The 21,941-nt window shown below is 42.8% G+C and overlaps 1 protein-coding gene across 1 annotated transcript in view; it reads left to right on the top strand.

Annotated features, from left to right (window-relative positions):
* The window catches only part of SMIM35 (small integral membrane protein 35), a 75,050-nt gene extending 57,732 nt beyond the window's left edge, over positions 1–17,318 (top strand). Inside the window, exons 2-4 of the mRNA XM_077456867.1 lie at positions 452–562; positions 8,652–8,685; positions 16,157–17,318. Coding sequence (XP_077312993.1) covers positions 454–562; positions 8,652–8,685; positions 16,157–16,274 — 261 coding nt within the window. The 5' untranslated portion in view covers positions 452–453 and the 3' untranslated portion in view covers positions 16,275–17,318. The remainder of the gene's footprint in view (positions 1–451; positions 563–8,651; positions 8,686–16,156) is intronic.
* The last annotated feature ends 4,623 nt before the right edge of the window (positions 17,319–21,941 follow it).

The raw sequence follows: 21,941 nt of genomic DNA, 5'->3' as shown, positions 1-21,941 counted from the left end.
CATATGGTCCTCCTCTGAAGAGAAAGGACCCTGGTCCTGATCCCTCAGGGTACACGGTTCCTGACAAGGACTGGATTACTCGTGGTCCACATAGCTGACACCAAGTGGACCCCTTTCTTCAGGAGGCCTGCCGAATTAGGGCCTACCCAAATACTAGGTGGGGATAGACCCCGTGGGAATGTGAGAACCTGACCAAAAGGCCAAGTGCCCTCCCCCCAAGACTTTCGGGGTAAGCCCAAAGACCTACACCATACAAGTCAGGGAGTATATGTGTGTACGTGGAAAGGATAGACAATTCACAACATACAAACATAGGGAGGGAAGGGGAAGTAGAGAAAGTGCTTTAATGCCACTGAGTATAATGGTGGGCCCTTCTGGTTCTTGGGCCCGTTGTCAAGACTGGATTGGTAAATTGTGTATATCTAACCATGCATTGTTTTCTCTTTTTCAGTCATGGTGGATGCTCTTGGTGTAGTGTTGGGCAGCAGTCTGACAGTAATGCTTGGAGCTACTGCTCTGTATATCCTTATACGCTGGTATCAAAGTGGACGTTGCTGCCATGGTAAGAATAATATCATCTACCTTGTGTAATGGTCATAAACTGGGCACTCCAATAAAATTATTATAGATGACCTTTGTGGAAACAATCTGCCTTCATGATGAACTTCCCTTAACTAACATATAGCATGATTTTAACAACTGCAGTATCAAAGTGATGTCCCTGACTGGTAGTAAGGAAACATATGTTTGTTAATTATTTATATATTACTGTAGTGCACCCCCTAAGGTGTTGCAAGTAGAATGGGATCCCCAACCCATGTTCAAATCCAATCCAGGGACAAAACTGGGGACATACATGGTCCGGGGACAGTGTCCTCAATCCAGGGACTGTCCCCGGAAACCGGGGATGTCTGGTAACCCTAGTCTATAGACACTCCTCACTTCCTCCAGCACACTTGCTTCCAGGACTCCAGCTGGCACACTGTTTGCGAATCTGACAAAAAGCACTCAGTCAGATTTTTAGCAACAGCCCGTTATAGGCAGGAACCCGAGGCCCCTTTTATGTGTGTAGCAATAATTTAGTGTTCAGCTTAATCACTCCTGAGGCTGCTGATCCCAGCACCACCTCTTCAAGCACTGTCAGCCCATCTGGCTGCATCTGCCCCTTTCACTAGTCCTCCTGGCTAACTTCTCCACAGTCCTTCCAGACTGATAACTCACCAGCCCATCCGGCTGATTTACCAGGAGATCTCCCAGATATGCTGACCTGCTCTCACTGTCCTCTTCTTGCTCCGGTGCCTCCAGGAAGAGATTCCTCCGTGTGTCTTGGGAATTCTTCCAGCACTCAAGCCCCATTCCCAAGGGCACCCCCCCAGACTAGGGGGCACCCTCAAGGGCCATAGTACAGCCTCCTCAGCACTCCATTTCCATGCCCCACCTGACTGTCCCTGTTGGCATGACTCATGCCTATTTATGAGATATCTACCCTCTTCCAGACCCTTTTTGCTGGGGAGTGGTTCGAGGACCTCAAAAATATGCTGAGCAGCTCCTCTTAGTCTCAAACCTGCTACATCTCAAAGCTTCTCCAAAGTTTCAGAGGCAGTGGGAGGCACCAGAGAAACTGCTTCCTGAGTCACCCAGCCTCCCTGAGTCACTCAACCCTGACCCAGATTCAACCCAGGCCTGGCTTTCAGCCAAGCCAAATTTTCCTACACTACAGCTTACAAAAAAATTACATTACATTAAAGTATATCTAAACCCAAGCAAAAAAATGAATACATTGAGGCTTATCAGTCTTTAAAGATAGTGGCTGCAGTAGTTTTAAATTTTAAAGTAGTAGGAAAGGCTAGCATAAACAGGGTTTAAAATGTAGAATTCTCCCTGACTTATACACATGCTGCATAGGGTTGGTAAAAAAAAATCTCATCATAAATGCTTCTTTTCTACTCTTCTTTGGTGTGGTTATATGATCGCGCAACGCTGGATCTCCTATGTTAATGAGCGGCTGCTGCAGCTGGTAAGATAGATCACCTACAGTGGATACGGCAGTGAAAGCCAATAGGTGAAATCATGGCTCTCTGAATTTAGTCCCATTGTTGAGCTTGTGCAGCTACACAGGGGACCGGTGCTATGAGATTTTTTTTCCAACAGTTTGAAATATATGTATAAGCAGAGGGGAGGCAATTTTTTAAACCCTTCCCAGGGCTTTAAGTATTTTTTTCTATTTATTTTCAACTGCTAATTCTACCAGTAAGATATTTTGGAGAGATTTACGAAAATTTCACTAAATCTGGTGCAGCTCTGCATAGAAACCAATCAGCTTCCAGGTTTTATTGTCAAAGCTCACGTTAAAAGTTCACTAGCTACCATGCACAATTACACCAGATTCTGAGTGCTCCAGTCTTAGTAAACACCCCCCCCCCCCCCTTTTGTCTAAATTTGGCTATCAGGCTGTCAAATGAACATTCATGGCATTACATATGTCGTTTAGGCTCCATTAAAGTGGTTGGAAACCCTTAGGCCGCGTACACACGAGCGGATTGTCTGCCCAACTTAGTCCGCTGAACCGTGTTTCAGCGGACAATCCGCTCGTGTGTGGGCTTCAGCTGACTTTTTCAGCGGACAGTCTGACGGACTAAGTCTTTCGGAATTTCCATAATTTTGTCCGTCCAAACTTGGTTTCAGCGGACAGTCTGCTCGTGTGTAGGCAAGTTGGACGGACTAAGTATGGCGCATGCTCAGAAAGGATTTACACGCCGAAGGTTGCATTGCAGGGTATTGGACGTCGTATTTCTAGTCCCGTCGTACGTGCTGTACACGTCATCACGCAAGCTTTCAGCGGACTGTCTGTTCATCGTGTGTGGTCAAGTCCGTTCATTCAAAAGTTGAACGGACTGTCTGTCGGATTGTCTGACGAACTTAGTTGGGCAGACAATCCGCCCGTGTGTACGCGGCCTTACAAACCACTTTGACCTACAGATAAGCCTAGATTAAGGCTTACCTGTAGGTCCAATAAATATCTCCCAAACCTATACGGTTTAGGAGATATTTGCCGAAAGACAGGCACCACTGTCTACCGGGCGTGCAGGCGCACTGAGCGCGCCACAGTTAATGGCGATATGCCACGAGTGGCGGCTCCCGTGCGCATGCGCGGGAGTGACGTCATCGCGGCTCCGACGAATGACAGCGCCGAAGCAGCGAGACCCACCAAGAAGATGGACGAGCCGGACTACAGGGGACAGCGGTGACTTCACTGGCTCCTGTGTCAGGTAAGTGACACATAATGGGCTACTTATGCGATGCATAGTAGTCCATTATGCTTTATCTTTGCAGGGAATCAAAGAGGAAGTAAACCCATCAGGGTTTACTTCCTCTTTAACTCTTGTATGACTCCAAAGTTGTGCCGACTTTGGAGTGCAACTTTTATGCAACTTTGGATGGGTGCAACTTGGATATGTCTTTGGCTTTGATCAGTGATAAAGCACAACTTTTAACATTCAGGTACGACTTTTATGGGTTAACATTGAAGTCTATGGCCCTCAAATTGCATGAAAGTCGGACAAAAGTAGTGCATGAACTTTAAGTTGCACATATATGATTGGTTATCATTGGAAAACATGGAGAATGACTTTTCATTGAACTTTGATGTCCAAACTTGCATGACAAGTTGCACCAGTGTGAATGGAGCCTTCGAAGTACTTAAAAAAAAAAAAAAAAAAAGAGTTAATTGGAGTGAATGAACTTTCCTGATATAAACTACTTTTTTGAGAAAAATATTCCATCCTGCACTGTTGAATTCTCTTATCACTGAGGTCAAAAACAAATACCAATTTGACTCCACTAAAGATTAGAAATTTAAATGAATAATCTTAAAGCAAAAATTTTTGAACAAAATTCTACTGGTGTGTGGCCAGCTTTAGGATGACAATGCTCACTAACACTGATATATGAGAACAACACGAGAGGCCCACTGAACTGAGCCCCTCTCCTCTATAACACAAAATGTGAGGGTCCTCAAAGATACCTTAAAACAATGTAAATGATAACAGTTAGCACAGGCAGAAAGCATCGGAAGTTATCAGGTCATACGATTTCTGCCAAGATAGACATGTATTCTTTAAACGTATCAAAAAGATATAACCAAATGTTTAAAAAAATATACAGTGCCTTGCGAAAGTATTCGGCCCCCTTGAACTTTTCAACCTTGTGCCACATTTCAGGCTTCAAACATAAAGATATAAAATTTTTATTTTTTGTGAAGAATCACCAACAAGTGGGACACAATTGTGAAGTGGAACGAAATCTATTGGATTTTTGAAACTTTTTTAACTAATAAAAAAATGAAAAGTGGGGTGTGCAAAATTATTCGGCCCCCTTGCGTTAATACTTTGTAGAGCCACCTTTTGCTGCGATTACAGCTGCAAGTCGCTTGGGGTATGTCTCTATCAGTTTTGCACCTCGAGAGACTGAAATTCTTGCCCATTCTTCCTTGCAAAACAGTTCGAGCTCAGTGAGGTTGGATGGAGAGCGTTTGTGAACAGCAGTTTTCAGCTCTTTCCACAGATTCTCGATTGGATTCAGGTCTGGACTTTGACTTGGCCATTCTAACACCTGGATACATTTATTTGTGAACCATTCCTTTGTAGATTTTGCTGTATGTTTGGGATCATTGTCTTGTTGGAAGATAAATCTCTGTCCCAGTTTCAGGTCTTTTGCAGACTCCAACAGGTTTTCATCCAGAATGGTCCTGTATTTGGCTGCATCCATCTTCCCCTCAATTTTAACCATCTTCCCTGTCCCTGCTGAAGAAAAGCAGGCCCAAACCATGATGCTACCACCACCATGTTTGACAGTGGGGATGGTGTGTTGAGGGCGATGAGCTGTGTTTCTTTTACGCTAAACATATCATTTTGCATTGTGGGCAAAAAGTTCGATTTTGTTTTCATCTGACCAGAGCACCTTCTTCCACATGTTTGGTGTGTCTCCCAGGTGGCTTGTGGCAAACTTTAGACAAGACTTTTTATGGATATCTTTGAGAAATGGCTTTCTTCTTGCCACTCTTCCATAAAGGCCAGATTTGTGCAGTGTACGACTGATTGTTGTCCTATGGACAGACTCTCCCACCTCAGCTGTAGTTCTCTGCAGTTCATCCAGAGTGATCATGGACCTCTTGGCTGCATCTCTGATCAGTCTTCTCCTTGTCTGAGCTGAAAGTTTAGAGGGACGGCCAGGTCTTGGTAGATTTGCAGTGGTCTGATACTCCTTCCATTTCAAAATGATCGCTTGCACAGTGCTCCTTGGGATGTTTAAAGCTTGGGAAATCTTTTTGTATCCAAATCCGACTTTAAACTTCTCCACAACAGTATTACGGACCTGCCTGGTGTGTTCCTTGGTCTTCATGATGCTCTCTGCGCTTTCAACAGAACCCTGAGACTATCACAGAGCAGGTTCATTTATACAGAGACTTGATTACACACAGGTGGATTCTATTTATCACCATCAGTCATTTAGGATAACATTGGATCATTCAGAGATCCTCGCTGAACTTCTGGAGTGAGTTTGCTGCACTGAAAGTAAAGGGGCCGAATAATTTTGCACGCACCACTTTTCAGTTTTTTATTTGCTAAAAAAGTTTAAAATATCCAATAGATTTCGTTCCACTTCACAATTGTGTCCCACTTGTTGGTGATTCTTCACAAAAAATTAAAATTTTATATCTTTATGTTTGAAGCCTGAAATGTGGCAAAAGGTTGAAAAGTTCAAGGGGGCCGAATACTTTCGCAAGGCACTGTATAACAGAACATAAGGGACCAAATAAGAAAAGTTTAGGTTAGGTTTTAGATATGCTTTCAATTTTTGGTAGTACCTAAAAAGTTAAAACTAGCTGATAATTTGACAATTCCTTGTACATCTCAAATGTCTTCATCAGGTATTTGCACTTGATATCTGATATCTGGTATATATATATATATATATATATATATATATACACATATGGCCATAATGAGGGGTTCCCATTTTATCTATTAGATTTTATTATAGAATGTAAAAGAAGTCACTGAAACACAAAGAGGTGGATGGGAGTACCCACAACTCCCAGGAGGACAAGAACAGAGTTGGAAATTATGATAGGAAGAGCACACTAATAGAACACTTAAAACACATGCAAAGGGCTATTTTTAAAGTGGTTGTAAAGGCACACGGTTGTTTATCTTGATGCACTCTATGCATGAAGGAAAAAACCTTCTCTGTGCAGCTTCCCCCACACCCCCCCAATACTTACCCGAGCCCCATCTCGATCCAGCAATGTCCACAAGAGCCTTGGTTTTCTAGGGACACGTACTCCTGAATGACTTTTAAGGCAGCAGCGTCAGTCACAGCCAGTGAGCCAATCAGAAAATGGAGGGGGCAGGGCCAATCCACAGCTCCATGCGTGAATGGACAGACAGAGCCATGTCTCAGGCGTGTGCCTGCTTGGCTCTGAGGCACCTAGCAGGAGGGAGGGACCAGGAGCACCGGCGAGGGACCCGAGAACAGGAGGATCTGGGCTGCTCTGTGCATAACCACTGCACAGAGTAGGTAACATATGACATAAAACAAAAACTAAGGCCGCGTACACACACGCGGACTGTTCGCCCAACTTTGTCCGTCAAACAGTTTCGGCAAACAGTCCGCTCAAAATTAGCATGGACGGACATGGCCACACACGACGGACGAACAGTTTGCTGAAACCGTGCGCGATGACGTGAACGGCACGTACGACGGGACGAAAAATACGACGTCCTATACACTGCATTATAACTTTCGGCGTGTAAATCCTTTCTGAGCATGCGCGGAACTTAGTTTGACGAACAAGCCTACACACGAGCGGACTGTTCGCTGAAACAAGGTTTCAGCGGACAGTTTTTCGGAAATTCCGTAAAACCTTGTTCGTCAAACTGTCCGCTGAAACTGTCCGCTGAAAGCCCACACACGAGCGGACTGTCCGCCCAAACACTGTTTAGCGGACAAAGTTGGACGAACAGTCCGCCCGTGTGTACGCGGCCTAAGACTTCAATATCACTTTAACAAAAGGCAAATAGGCTGTTCACTTTGCAAAGGAATTAATACTGTACTTAGTAAATGTGGTGACATTTGCAATGAATACCCAAGCACGTGTAAGGGAGAGAAAAAAAAACAAAGCTGAATTTTTGCTTGAACATGATTGGATGCCAGAAGTCAGGAGAGCGCCTCTTTATCCACTTCAAAACTGGGCCAATCCAATTCTGACATTTCTCAGATACATGTAAAAATCTACATTTTTTTTACTAAAAAACTACTTAGAACCCCCAAACATTATATATTTTTTTCAGTAGAGCCTCTATAGAATAAAATGTTGCATGATATTTGCGCAGCAGTTTATCAAATGCCAATTTTCTGGAAAAAATACACTTTGAATTTTATTGCAAACAAACACAATATCATGCCCAATTTTTTGGTAAACTATAAAAGATAATGTTATGCCGAGTAAATAGATACCTAAAATGTCGCACTATAAAATTGCATACGCCCGTGGAATGGTGATAAACTACGGTATCTAAAAATTTCCATAGACAACGCCTTAAAAGCCTTTACAGGTTACCAGTTTAGAGTTACACAGGCAGTCTGGTGCTAGAATTATTGCTCCCATGTTGACATTCACATCGATACCTCACATGTTGTGTGGTGCAATCACTGTTAACATATGCGTTTAGGACCTACATGTGTGTTTGCCTTTGTGCATGAGCAGGAGGAAGGAGGGCTTACAATTTTTTTTAAATATATGTATTATTTATTTGCATTTTTTACACTTTACCTTTATTTATTTATTTTTTATTAACTTTATTACTATAAGAAGGTATGTGAGGTCACACAGGGGAGGAACTACCGAAGTTCCTTTCATTCTGTGTACAATAGCTGATGCCATCGATCAGATTGGTCCTGGGCTCCCTAGTGGGACAGGAGAGCCCGGGAAAGGAGATGGCAGTCGGAAGGAGGACACCTTTCCGGCACCTGTAAAAGTGATCATGTGGCCGTATAGCTGCTAGGATTACTTTTACAAGATAGGGAATTGCCCACTGAAGAAAATGGTACCAAGATCATGGTTGAAGCCTTAACCAGGATCCTGGTATAACCACCTCAATATGAGGCCATACATATATATATATATATATATATATATATATATATATATATATATATATATATCTCTCTCTCTATATATATATATATATATATATATATATATATATGTACTGCACTATTATGGTGGTTATTCATTAAGCTCTGGGGATAATTTTCTTCCAAAGCACGACTTTCCTTGTGACAAAAACAACCTATTTCCCTTATTAAATCAACAAAAAAGAGTAAGCCCATTAGACTCCATTTTTAATAAAAAAAAACACTTTTAAGGATGGGGATAACTATTCTTTCTCTCGCAGTCCTATCCCAAGTCAGCAATGGCATGTCCTATTATTCTTTCCATAGTCTTACTTTCTTATATTTTTTCTATTCCTGTTCTTCACCTTCTGTGTTTTTGTCCATAATAACAGACTAATTAGCATCTCAGTTTTTTAATTTTTTTTATAGATTTGACTTTCCCTGTTTTTTTCTTATTTTTTTTTAATTTATAGAAACAAGCTTCGTCTTCAATTTATACAATATAAGGTAAGTACAAGAATCATGTTACATTTTATTTAGTTAATAACTAATATTTTTAGACCTCTTTCACACTGTGGCACTGTGGTTTGCCTGCAGCCCGGGTATATCTATATCTGTATCTTATCCAAGGTTTTAACTGAGGTCCCTTAATTTTTTTTATCAGGTTTTTGGTTTTCTGAAAGTGCACCAGAAGTCCTGCATGCTACATCTTTGTTGCATTTTCAAAGCTGTCAATACCATGCACTAATATCTCTAAGAACAATTCACCTGGAGTATTTTGGTTAATGAGGACATAAAATCCTATTTCCTTAAAGGGGGGGTGTGGCCAATAACTAATATACTTAAAAGGCTGTTTGATTCTAAGTATGTGAGGGCTAGTCTAAAGGGATGTAAAAAATGAAGACCCTGTCACATCCTGTCACAGGCCCACTATTCACCCCTATGGACCGAATGGAGTAAAGAAACTTGTGTTCACTTATACCCGCTTACCTCCAATCTGATCCGATCCACAAAAAAATAAAAAAATAAAAAAAAACAGGAAGGGCATTCTCCCGCTCTATCTAAGACAGTGCACAGTGGACGGACAGCAGAGTCTGTTTACACCCAGCCACCTGTGAGCAGGGTGCAGGGGGTGTGCCAGTGCATAGAGACCACACAGAGACCAAGGTGAAGGAGAACAGTGTATTAACCTCCCTGGCGGTAACCCAGAGTTTGGCTCGGGGTGAATTTTCAGTACCAAAAGCGGTAACCCGGAGCCACACTCGGGATTGCTTGTCCCCAGGATCCTGCAATGTCTCCCCGCTGTGTGTGCGAGCCGTGTCCTCCGTTCGATATATCACAGTGCCGAGCTCCGTTCCCTGAGAGTATTGCGACACACGGGGACGGATGCGCGGTGCCGAATTCAAAAAGTTAAAAAGAGATTACACATACAATACACTGTAATCTTACAGATTACATTACTGTATCACATTATTTCACATCCCTTGTGTCCCTAGTGCTTTGTCCAGTGCCCTGCATGCAGTTTTTTATTATATATACTGTTCTTTCTGTCTGGAAACTGGAGATTGTCCATAGCAACCAAAAAGTGTCCCTTTACATCAAAAGCGGGTTTTAGAGCAGCTAGAAAACAGCGATAATAAATTAGAATCACTCGCAGAATTGATCGATAGTGAGTTGTGGGGAAATTCGTCATCAAACACTGAAAGTAATGACAGCGACAATTCTGCAACTGAGCAAATTTCAGTTTTTTTGATTTGTTTACATTGTTGAATATTTATTATTATTATATTATTATTTGTTATAATTATTTATAGTTATTTATTATATTATAATTTATTATTTCATGTTTCAAACTTTATCATACCCGGGCTGTTTGGACAGATTTAAATGTGTTATTCCTAAGGATTACAGGCCTACAATATAAAATGCCAAATGTCCATGCAGAACATTGTACCGCTTTGATCATCAATAATCTGACATAATCATACCGCCAGGGAGGTTAAGAAAGTCCCAAGAATACACATTTAGACCCCGTGGGATTGGCACAGCTGATCGGAGTCACTTACAAACTGTAGCAGAGGAGAGTCACCTTGAGATGATGCTGACAGCTTCTGCAATGAGGAGTGAGAATGCAGCCTGGCAGTCCAAACCCAAATGGAAGGCTTCCTACATGGAGATGGCCTTGCACTTTCCCTACTACTCTGGAACTTCTCCCTGAGGCTATACACTGTCCCTGACAGACAGGGAACCTGTCCCTAGACTAACCCGCCAAAAGCACACCAAATCCGGGAGCCAGAGTCTGAAATAAACACTACCCTGACCCAAGATGGCTACTGAGGTCACAAAGGGCACCCGCATTCAATCAGACAGCTTTTCCCCAGGAGATTGGAGGGAAATCATATAGGAATCAAGTTCCTCACAACTTCCTTCTCCTTCTGCATTGCTACTTCGGTCAAGTGCCACCTACAGTGGGAAGTACAGACTGGACCTGCTAAACACACACAGAGCAGGCTCTGCCGTGCCCACTCTGCAGAAACTGAGCAGACACAGACCTGTCAATCGCTCACTCTGCTCTGATCAGCATCAGACAATTTTAGAAAATCCCTCACCTTGTTTTTAACATTCAACTCCCATTGATTTCAATAAGGTTTAACCACTTCAATACCGGGCACTTAAACACCTTCCTGCCCAGACCAATTTTGAGCTTTCAGCACTGTCGCACTTTGAATGACAATTGCGCGGTCATGCTACACTGTACCCAAATGAAATTTTTATCATTTTTTTCCCACAAATAGAGCTTTCTTTTGGTGGTATTTGATCGCCTCTGCAGTTTTTATTTTTTGCGCTACAAATAAAAAAATACCGAAAATTTTGAAAAAAAATATGTTTTTTTGTTTCAGTTTCAAAACTTTGTAAATAAGTACGTTTTCTCCTTCACTGATGGGCACTGATGGGGCTACACTGATGGGCACTCATAAGGCGGCACTGATGGGTACCAATAATGTGGCACCAGTGAAGTGGCACTGATGAGGTGGCATTGATGGACACTGATAGGCAGCACTGACAGGCAGCACTGATGGGCAACACGGATGGGCGACACGGATAGGCGACACGGATGGGCGACACGGATGGACACTGATAGGTGGCACAAATTGGCACTGATAGCTGGCACGGATTGGCATGGATGGGCGGCACAGATGGGCATGGATAGGCGGCACAGATGGGCATGGATAGGCGGCACAGATGGGCATGGGTGGGCACTGATAGGCGGCACAGGTGGGCACTGATAGGCGGCACAGGTGGGCACTGATAGGCAGCACAGGTGGGCACTGATAGGCGGCACAGGTGGGCACTCATAGGCAGCATTGGTGTTATACTGTACTAATGGATGCCAATCAGTGCCAAACAATAATGCATGCCAATCAGTGATGCTCATTGTGGGCACTGATTGGCATCCATTATGGGCACTGATTGGCATCCATTGTGCTGACTGGCATCCCTGGTGGTCTAGGGAGGATTACCTTTTGCTTAGCATCCCTGGTGGTCTGGTGGCGTGCCTGGTGGTCCAGTGTGGGCATCCTCGGGGGGGCTGTGCTGATAATCGATCAGCACAGACCCCCCCTGTCAGAGGAGCAGCCGATCGGCTCTCCTCTACTCGCGTCTGACAGACGCGAGTGAGGAAAAGCCGATCACCGGATCTTCCTATTTACACTGTGATCAGCCGTGATTGGACACGGCTGATCACGTGGTAAAGAGTCTCCGTCGGAGACTCTTTACCGAGATCGTAGTTGCCGGGTGTCAGACTGACACCCCGCAACAACGATCGCCGCGATGCGCGCCCCTATCAGGATTATGAAACCACTTTGCCACCGTCAATTTGTAATAGGGCGGGCGGCAAGTGGTTAAATTTGGCACCTGAACTTTAGTAATATTTTGCAAACACAGGAATGTTTGGGTCATCACAAATCTTTACTAAACATTTTCCAGTAGAATTTCATGAATACTTAGGGGGTTAATTCACTAAGACCCCTTTCACACCAGGTGTTTTTCAGTCAATTTAGTGTCTGTAAAGCGCCTGAAAAAAGCCTCAGCTGCAATCCCAGTGTAAAAGCCTGAGTACTTTTACACTGGGGTGCTATGCTGGCAGGGCATCACAAAAGGTCCGCCGATGCCTGGGCGCTTTCAGTGTGAAAGCACTCTAAAGCTGCTTTCACACTGAGGCACTTTGCAGGCGCTAAAGTGCTAAAAATAGTGCCTGCAAAGCTCCCACCGAAACAGCCGCTGCTGTGTTTCCAGTGTGAAAGCCCAGAGGTGCGCTTGCAGGGTGGTCAGAAAAGTCCTGCAAGCCGCATCTTTGGAGCGCTGTAGGAGCAGTGTATTTGCCACTCCTAAAGCACCCCTTCCCATTGAAAACAATGGGGAAGCGATGCAAACCCGCCTGCAAAGTGCCACTGCAGCGGCTCTTTGCGAGCAGTTTTAACCCTTTTTCATCCACTAGCAGGAGTTAAAACTGCCGCATAGCGCCACTAAAACGTTGGTAAAGCAGCGCTACATGCTTTACCGCCAGCGCCCGTAACGCCCCAGAGTCCGTCGGACAATTTCATAGTGTGTGGGCTCCAGTGGAATTTTCCTTCCCAAAAGTCCGGCGGACCTAGAAATAAGACTGGCTCCAAATTTGTTTGTCGGACTCGGCTTTTAGAGGACAGTCTGTTCGTCTGTGTGCTAGTCCGACGGACTAAAACCGACACTAGGGCAGCTATTGTCTACTGGTTATGAACTTCCTTATTCTATGTCATCACGTTCAAATCCGTCTGACTTTTGGAGTGATCATTTGTGGTCAAGTCCGTTAGTTTGAAACTAAAGCTGCGAAGTCCGTCGGATTGTTTGCCGGACCAAGTCCGTCGAAAAGTCCGGTCATGTGTACGCGGCATAAGAGAAAAATACCGTGTGAATTTTTGAGTTAAAATAACTCATGCGGTATTTAACATAAAAGTAGTCAATTCACCCCAAAAAATTGCTATTTACAGGATGCGTTATATATATAATATTTATGTTTTGCGTTATTTTTGGCTTTTTATTTTTGAAGGCTAACACTGCACCACAGAAATATTGTGAAACTATGAAAACATTCTAGGGTGCTTTCATTCACAATACAGTCTCCCTCTGATGAAATGTAACAATTTATTTTCATTACGTTGTTCAGAGGAGATTATTTTCACACAGATACATTGTATACTTTTCACTTCCTTGCTAGCGCAAAGTCCCTCTAATTGTTATTTTGTACTTTTGTAAAATACAGCCAGCAAACACCATGTGATAGATAACGAGTGTGTGTGTTTTTTAGTGAATTTACTTTAATGATTTATCTCGTTTTTTTCCCCGTTATTTACCTCACTATTTTAACAAATGTTTACCTCACATTCTGTATTTTACTTTGATGAATTGACTCTTTTATTACCTCATGCGATATTTCTAAAAAAATGGGTCACGTGACCTTCATATTGCATGAGGAAACCTTTAGTGAATTGACCCCATATATTGCTCTGCCTTCTGTTTCTACTTTATTTACGTCTCTCCTGAAGAGTATGTCTAAATTACTATTGAACCTTGTCCTAGTACATTAACTTTATTTTAGGGGTAATACTGTATATGAGGTAAATGACAAAGAATGAAACAGCAAGCGTCAGCAGCAACAGTTTCCTTCCTTTTTTTCTAATTCTCATTTCCTCAAAATTTTCTCAAGCCCTAATCATATCCATTATTACGACACAACATAAATTTACCAACCTTTACTATCACATAGAATAATAAAAAATGTGCTTTCTCACATATATATACACATAGAAAACAAGGGAGAGTGACTGTTGTCATGCTAATAATACTTTTTTAAATAGAGAATTCTGTAACACACAATTCCAAAATCACATGTTAAATACAAACAAACTTTTAAGTGCTTTCAAATGACATTTGCCCAGTCATGAAATGTACATATTTGTAGGAATGTTTGAAAACCTATTAGTGTATAGCCAACATTACTCATTCCCTTTGCTAAACAAATGAAAAGTGTGGGTTGACAAAAAAAAAATGTACCGTATACACCTAGGGGGATGCAGCATTGGTCCCCCGCTGGCTCTAAAGCCAGGTACACACTAAACATTTTGTTTTGTATAACCCCGCGGCTTGCTGTTCAGAGCCGAACACTTCGATCAGCGCCCTGACTGAGAACACTCATCTGGAGTCCGTTGGCTGCTGGTTTTCCAGCATGCTTGTTCGACAGAAGATGGCTAAAACGGCCGGATAACATTTCTTCACACCTATCAGTTTGCTACAAAGTAGGCTCTATTTTGGGATGATGAATGACTTACCGTATTTATCGGCGTATAACATGCGCCGGCGTTTAACATGCAAACCCAAGTTTAGGAGGGAATTTTAAGGAAAAAACTTTTAGGAGGGAAGTTTAAGGAAAAAAAAACTTACATTTAAATGCTCATCAATGCAGCCTTATCAGTGTCCATCTGAAGCCTTGTCAGTGTCATTTGCAGCCTTGTCCATCATTGCACCCTTGTCAGTGTCATATGCAGCCTTGTCATGCAGCCTTGTCCATCATTGCACCCTTGTCAATCATTGCACCCTTGTCCATCATTGCAGCCTTGTCCCCTTGTCAGTGTCATTTTCAGCCTCGTCGGTTTTATTTTTAGCTTTTATTTTTAAAAATGGCGCCACCGAGATGTCCTGTGTATCTCGGCGGCGCTCGGTAGTTTTCGGCCGCCTTTGCCCGTTCTCGTTGGCTTTCGGCTGCCTTCAGCCCTTCTCTGCGGCTTTCGGCCACCTTTGGCCCTTCTCGACGGCTTTCGGCCGCTCTCGCCCGTTCTTGGCGGTTTTTGGCCACCGAGAAGGGCCAAAGGCGGCCGAAAGCCGACGAGCAGGGCCCAAGGTTGCCGAAAGCTGCCCAGAGGCTCCAAAATGGTGGAGGATTGGCGTATAACACGCACCCGCGATTTTCCCCTGATTTTAAGGGGAAAAAAGTGCGTGTTATACGCCGATAAATACTGTAGATCAGACCACAAGTCTCCATCTCTATATGTTATATATTTTTTATATAGAACTGCAAACTGAAATGTCATCTTATTTAAACTGCTGCTTTTTGGGTGGGCATATTACAGTTAACCTTTTGCTATTTAAGTTATTTTCTTGTCTTTTTTTTCCATTTCGTTTTAAAATGTGCTAATGTAATTGCCTTAAAACCTGATTCTAAGGATGGCGATATACATACAGTATAGGCTGAACAGAAAAAAAATCGAAGATTCCACCATCCATGCTACACAGTGAGAAATGGCAAATCTCCCACTGCCACTATTGTATTTTTAAATTACCTGAACAGTGTCTGCATCTGTATGCATATGTTGTTTGCAGACAATTTTCCACCCAATGCCTTTGATTTTTCATTTGGCAGTTGTTGAACAGAAAGTCAGCTTACGGGGCCACGCACTTGTGGGACGGGGCCACTCATCCTGCACATGAGGGCATCCTTTCGCATGGAGCATGCTCATTAATGCCCAGGATCAGGTGGGGACCACATTCATGTGAGAATCAAACATTATGGTGGTTCCTGGCTTAAGGATGAGGTTTGTACAGTGTGCAGTAGAAAATGTACAGAGTTCCTCTGTGAAATATCTTTGCCCCGTGTGTCTACACACTTTAGCATGATGTATGCTGCATTTAGGAGGGACACAGCTGACCCTATTCCCTCTCTGCCAGTCCAGCGTACCTCTGTCACGTCACTCCCAGTGACAGAACGGGGTTCTTTACTTAGGACGGATGTCATGCATGCACTTGTTAACGCTTACACTCCTGTATCATGATGTAAATATTAAATATATTTTTAAAAAGTAAGGCTTATATCCTACGTGTTGATCAGGTTTTAGTGTTAGTGATAATGTAATGACATGTACTAACAATTCTTTTCTCTTTACCTCAGACAGCTAAAGTCCATGGACGTGGAGCTGGGACCTCCTTTTACAGTCAGTGGCTCTATGCATTCTCATGGTTCTATCCATACATATCATTATTCTCAATTCCAAGACAGTGAGGTGTGATACTACAAATGGTCTTCAAGGGATCGTAAGCTCACAACATACAAAGAGGAAAACCCTGCTCTTGACTGGTTGTAAGATGGCACACCTAGGTCCACAATGGGCATCATTTGTACAAAAGCAGGGTTTAAATGTTAGCCAAAGACCACCACAATTCTTTTCCTCATGTAGTGATTAAAATAGGAATAAACAAGATATAGATGAACCATAGTTCTTTGTTCCCCACCTCTAATCTTTGTCAATGATGCCATTTTTATACATTCCTTATATACTGAATATACATGGAATGATGATTTATTCTATTTATCTATGGAAAATCAGTATGAAAAAGTTCTGTGTAAATATGGTAGGGTAGGGTTTATCAATCAATGACTCCCATTGTTTTTATTGTTTCCTGTATCATGTGGTTCAAAGCAGAAACCCAGCCAAAAATAGATAGGTAACAATTAATAGCTTATTAAAAGATAAAAAAACAGCTTTTGTCGCAATAATCCCCTTCAGTGCAGTGACACCCTTCGTAGCTCTTCTTTACTGCCACTATATGTCCTCGGTCTGATGGCCAGCATGATTCAATCCACTTTCTCTGAGCCCAGGTTGTGAAGGACCCATTGCAGCCTATGACTGGACAGTGAACGGAGAAGTAGAACAGTGAAGAAAGAGGGTAATTGTGAGTCTGGGACATGAAAAAATTTACCCTACTGTTAAAAAGAGTTGGCGAATGGGCTAAGAAAGTATATTCCAGGTGATATGTGATGATATTCTGATGGGAAAAAAAAGAAACCCGCTGAAGAGCTCATCTCTGTTCGTCTGCCCTCTCCTCCTATGGCAGCAGATGGACTGATTGGCTGTTTTTTTTCCTTTCACACTTCAGCACTTGAGCCCTGCTTTATAGAGACTGCAATAGATCTATAGCAGGTTAAAATCAGGTACTTACACTTCTTGCATTTTAAAAATACATTTAATAATGGATTAATGAATAGAGAGCTGTATTGTGTCCTTTTTCTATTTGCTTCAAATTTAACAATAATAAAAATCAATTGATAGTGATTTTGCTACCCATGTAATGGTGTAAACTGGCACAAAATTTTTACTTTCTTTATATATTATCCAGTATATATTTTAAAACATGATATTTAGTGTATTAGACATTAGAAATACTGTAAACGTGTTGCCCGAGTTCAAAACATTTCCGCAATCATGTTGATTTATGGCTGGTGAACATCTTTGATTATCACCTGTGACGGAACGTCCCCCACACTCCGCTTGAGTGTTTCCATCAGTATATCGATTCCTAAGTCCTGGAATACAAGTCCAATGGATCTGGCTATAGGAACCCCCAAGAACTAGACAACACCAGTCTTGAAGTACACCAGGAATAGCTTTTATTTGAGATCTCCCATAAATATATACAGTAGGATGACTAAAACCTAACCTAATTAGCATGAGCTAATTATCTAATCATTGACCCAGACTAGTTGTCTGAGAGATGGGACTTTTCAGGGTAAGACTTTGTCTCCTAGCTCACTGATTGACTATTCAACACACATTACCATAAACATAAACACAGGGTTAAAGTGGAGGGCCGGTTATAAAAAAAAAAAAAAAAAGTCAGCAGCTGCAAACACTGCAGCTGCTGACTTAATAAACACACTCACCTGTCCAGGGCGCCCGCGATGTCGGCCGCCCGAGGCCGACCCGTCCCTCGGCTCTCGGGTCCCGGCGCCGCCATCCCTTGTAAGGGAAACAGGCAGCGGAGCCTTATGGCTTCACTGCCCGTTTCCTACTGCGCATGCGCGAGTCCCGCAGCTACTGCGCATGCGCGAGTCCCGCAGCGCTTTCTGAATGGGACGCGCTGTGTTCTGGAACACACAGTTCCCAGAACACAGCGCGACTCATTACCCAGAAGACGCCGCGACGAAGACAGAAGACAGAAGATCTCCGCGGAGGAGGAAGAGGAAGATTAGGAGAAAGTGCCTAGCAACAGGCATTTCTGGTAAGTAAAAAAAAAAAATTTTTTTCATTTTTTTTTTTTAGATTTTTTGTAATTTTTAACATTTTTTTGTTTTTCAGGGTGGCCCTCCCCTTTAATTAGCACAACAACAATGTGTGGAATACTCTTACAAGCCAGACTAGACTTATTTACACAACAGACAGGTGGAGGTGGCTGGAGTTGATGACATTAGCATCTAACAGTATGTGTCCCAACAGTGTGATTTAGTCTATTGCTAATATGGCAAATACATATCCAGAGTCTGTGTGCCTTGGGGGGGGGGGGGGGGGGGGCATGGATCTGAATCCAGGTAACACCACCTCAGGGCTCCCCAGACATACAGCTCACAAAGAGCACCGTTCCCCCAAATGCCAGGGCCCATAATCGCAAGGCAAGAGGCTTGCATTCTGTCCCCTCCAACAGCCTCTGTCCCGGCTAGGTCTGTCACATCACCAAACTTTGCCTACTTGTGTTTATTAATGAAATCTTAAAAAAGAAAAAATAGGTTACCAATATGTTATTTACAGATCACGCCTGGCATATGAACTGATATCCATGTACTGGGGGTCTACAAACATGGAGACACTCACCACACTGATACCAGGTGTGCCAGCATGAGGTGGAATACTATGATCTTATGTTGCATTCTTGAAGCTCAGTCCCAGCCATTCAGCCATGACACCTGTCCATCTGCCTTGTGTTGCTGGCGAGTATCATTGGTAGCCTTTTATTTAAAGTGTATTTCCAGCCTATTTTTTTGTTTAAAAGTAGGGAACTCTATGTCTGTTTTTTTTTACTGCTCCCTAATTTGCCCCTTACTTCATTCCCCACTCCTGCTGATAATGTTTTACCAGACAGAAAGTGAGGGAATTCTACGACTGCAACACGGACAGAAAATAAATGTTTTTGGGGATTGACATGCACTTGAACAAGAAAACAACAGTGCAGCGCTGATAAAAATTGTACAATACCTATACCAAGTGATTGCAATATGCATAATATACAATACACAAAAAGAAAAAATGAAAACAACAATTAAACATATGAGTGCACAAAAAACTTATGAAGAATAAAAAGTCCCAAAAAAGATCCAAAAGATCCAAAATCTTCTCAGTTTAGGATCTTCTCAGCGATAGGACCACCACACAGACCACCGTGGTGTATCAAGGTAGGGGCTTACTGGACAAAGGTGACTCTCACCGTAGAGAGATCCAATAGCGCTTATTGTGATTATCGAGACTCTAACCAATGATTACGCCTCTAGCTATACCAGCGTATTAGTGTGTATACCAGCGTATCAGTGTGTAATGGAGCTTAGTGCCTCTGCCTCTCCATCCAACCGGTTCCCATCCTCTTCCCTTCCATGGCCTGACACAGTGGACAGCCCATCACTGTTCCTTCCCCTCACTAACACGCTGCGCGGAAGCAAGCACATCTGTGCATACTGCGAGTAACCCCTCCACACTACCAGTTGGTTAGGGGGTGGCTCTGGTGACCCTGATGTAAGAAAGGGGACTCTGAAGACCCTGATGTAAGGGGTGACTTTGGGAAGCCTGATGTAAATGGCTTGGGGCGTTGCCTGGTCAATATTCGCTCCAGAAGATGCAGAGACATTTTCCTCCATATCTTTGGGGGGGGGGGTGCGTCTTATGGAGCGAAAAATGTGATAATATAAAAATAATTATTATATATTGTTTTTAAGGCAATTTACGATATTTTCAAAAACTTTACTTAAGCAGGTGGCTTAACAGACAAATTACTGAAGTTTGAAATTATAACTTCAAACCAGTAATTTCCTAGTAAGTAGATAAATAATAAATTATTATGTTATAACATATAGCATAATAATATATGATTAGCTTTATTAAAACAGTACCTTTTCAGCAGGCAGCAGAATCTCATTCTCCCTCTTAAAGTGGTTGTAAACCCTTTACAACTACTTTACACTACAGACAAGCCTATAATTAGGCTTACCCGTATCTCCTAAACTTGCATGGTTTAGGACAGTAATGGCGAACCTTTGCACCCCAGCTGTTTTGGAACTACATTTCCCATGATGCTCATGCACTCTGCAGTGTAGTTGAGCATCATGGGAAAGGTTCACCATCACTGGTTTAGGAGATCGGCACATGTGCACTTAAGCAAACTGAAGCAATGGTACGTATGTGCCCTTACTTAAGTTGTACCGTGCTGTTACTGGCGGCCCACGCGCACATGCCAATCACAGCCCCAGAGCCGGAGAGATACACAATGAGTCTTTTGAACAGTTCATTTTTTTCCAGAAGTTTTTGGAAAATGTGGGAAAAAAATTAAAACACATTTTATTTTACACAAAGTTGTCCATTTATAAGATATTTCCAACACATAGCATGTACATAGCAAAAATTATACCCCAAAATACATTTTGCTACTCCTCCTGAGTATGGTGATACCACATGTGTGAGACTTTTACATAGCCTGGCCACATACAGAGGCCCAACATCCAAGAAGCACCTCTAGGTGTTCTAGGAGCATAAATTACACACATAAATTCCTGCCAACCTATCACATTTTTAAAAGCCCTTTATATTTCTAACACATAGCATTGTCAGGGCTGGGCTCAGCCCTTCCTTCTCTGAGCTGGTCACTCAGTTGTCAGCTAATTGCAAGCTCCTATCTCTCCACAGTGACTCACCTGTTGATGATATCCTGCCTACTTAATCATCAGTCCTGCCTACATAAGCTGTCCAGCCCAGATGATCTCTGCCTTCGCCCTGGTCACATCTCTAGAGACACGCTCTCCTGTGTTCCTTTTAAAGACTTGCTTGGCTGATATTCCTTCTGGCTCCAGATTCTGCTTTCTGTTCTACTACGCTGTTCTCTGGCTCCCTGACGTTTTGGCTTGTCTGTCTATCCATTCCAGTTCCTGAACTTTGGCTATGTTTTGACTACGTTTACTCTGTTTAACTTTTTTTTATTATTATTAAACAAGTGAGATTTAACTGTACTTCTGTCTCAGTCTGATTCATGGTTTCTGACAGTAGGCGAAGGCCATGAATTCAGAAGATGCAGTCAATCCACTTGTTGGTAATATTTTTTCCAGATTGGATGAGCAGAATCACCGCATGGATCAGTTTGCCATATCGTTACAAACGCTCCTGAGTCGCTCGGCTCACCTGGAATCTCCCACTGTACAACCTGTGTTGCAGGCCGTCCCTGCTGCTGCTCCAGTGCAGACACCTGCCTCGAGTATTACCTCTGTAAGAGGTATGTCTGGTTCCGCTCCGCTTCCCCAGTGATTTGGGGCAATCCAGTCCAATGCAGAGGGCTGGCTTAGCCCTTCCTTCTCTGGGCTGTCTGCTCAGCTGTTGGCTAATCGCCAGCTCTCATCTCTCTCAACAGTTACCAGCTGTTCCTGATCATGCTCGTCTGACCTGCCTACTTAAAGCTGTCCAGCTCACTTCACCTCTGCCTTCGCCTTGGTCACATCACAAGAAACCATCTGCGGGTCTGTTTAATGACTGGCTTGCTGACATCCCTTCTGGCTCCTTATCCTGCTTGCTGTTGCTCTAATTGGATCCCTGACTTCTGGCCTGGCTGATTACCCAATCTAGTTATTGAACTCTGGCCTGGCTGCTTTGACTATGCTTTTTCTATTTACCTTTTTTATTTTTATTTAATAAACAAGTGTGATTTAATTG

The sequence above is a fragment of the Lithobates pipiens genome, unplaced genomic scaffold (assembly GCF_037356315.1).
Source record: "Lithobates pipiens isolate NorthernLeopardFrog02 unplaced genomic scaffold, aLitPip1_a1.2 Scaffold_27, whole genome shotgun sequence".
In the NCBI taxonomy this organism is placed as follows: domain Eukaryota; kingdom Metazoa; phylum Chordata; class Amphibia; order Anura; family Ranidae; genus Lithobates; species Lithobates pipiens.
This window is presented reverse-complemented; position numbering and strand designations above follow the sequence as displayed.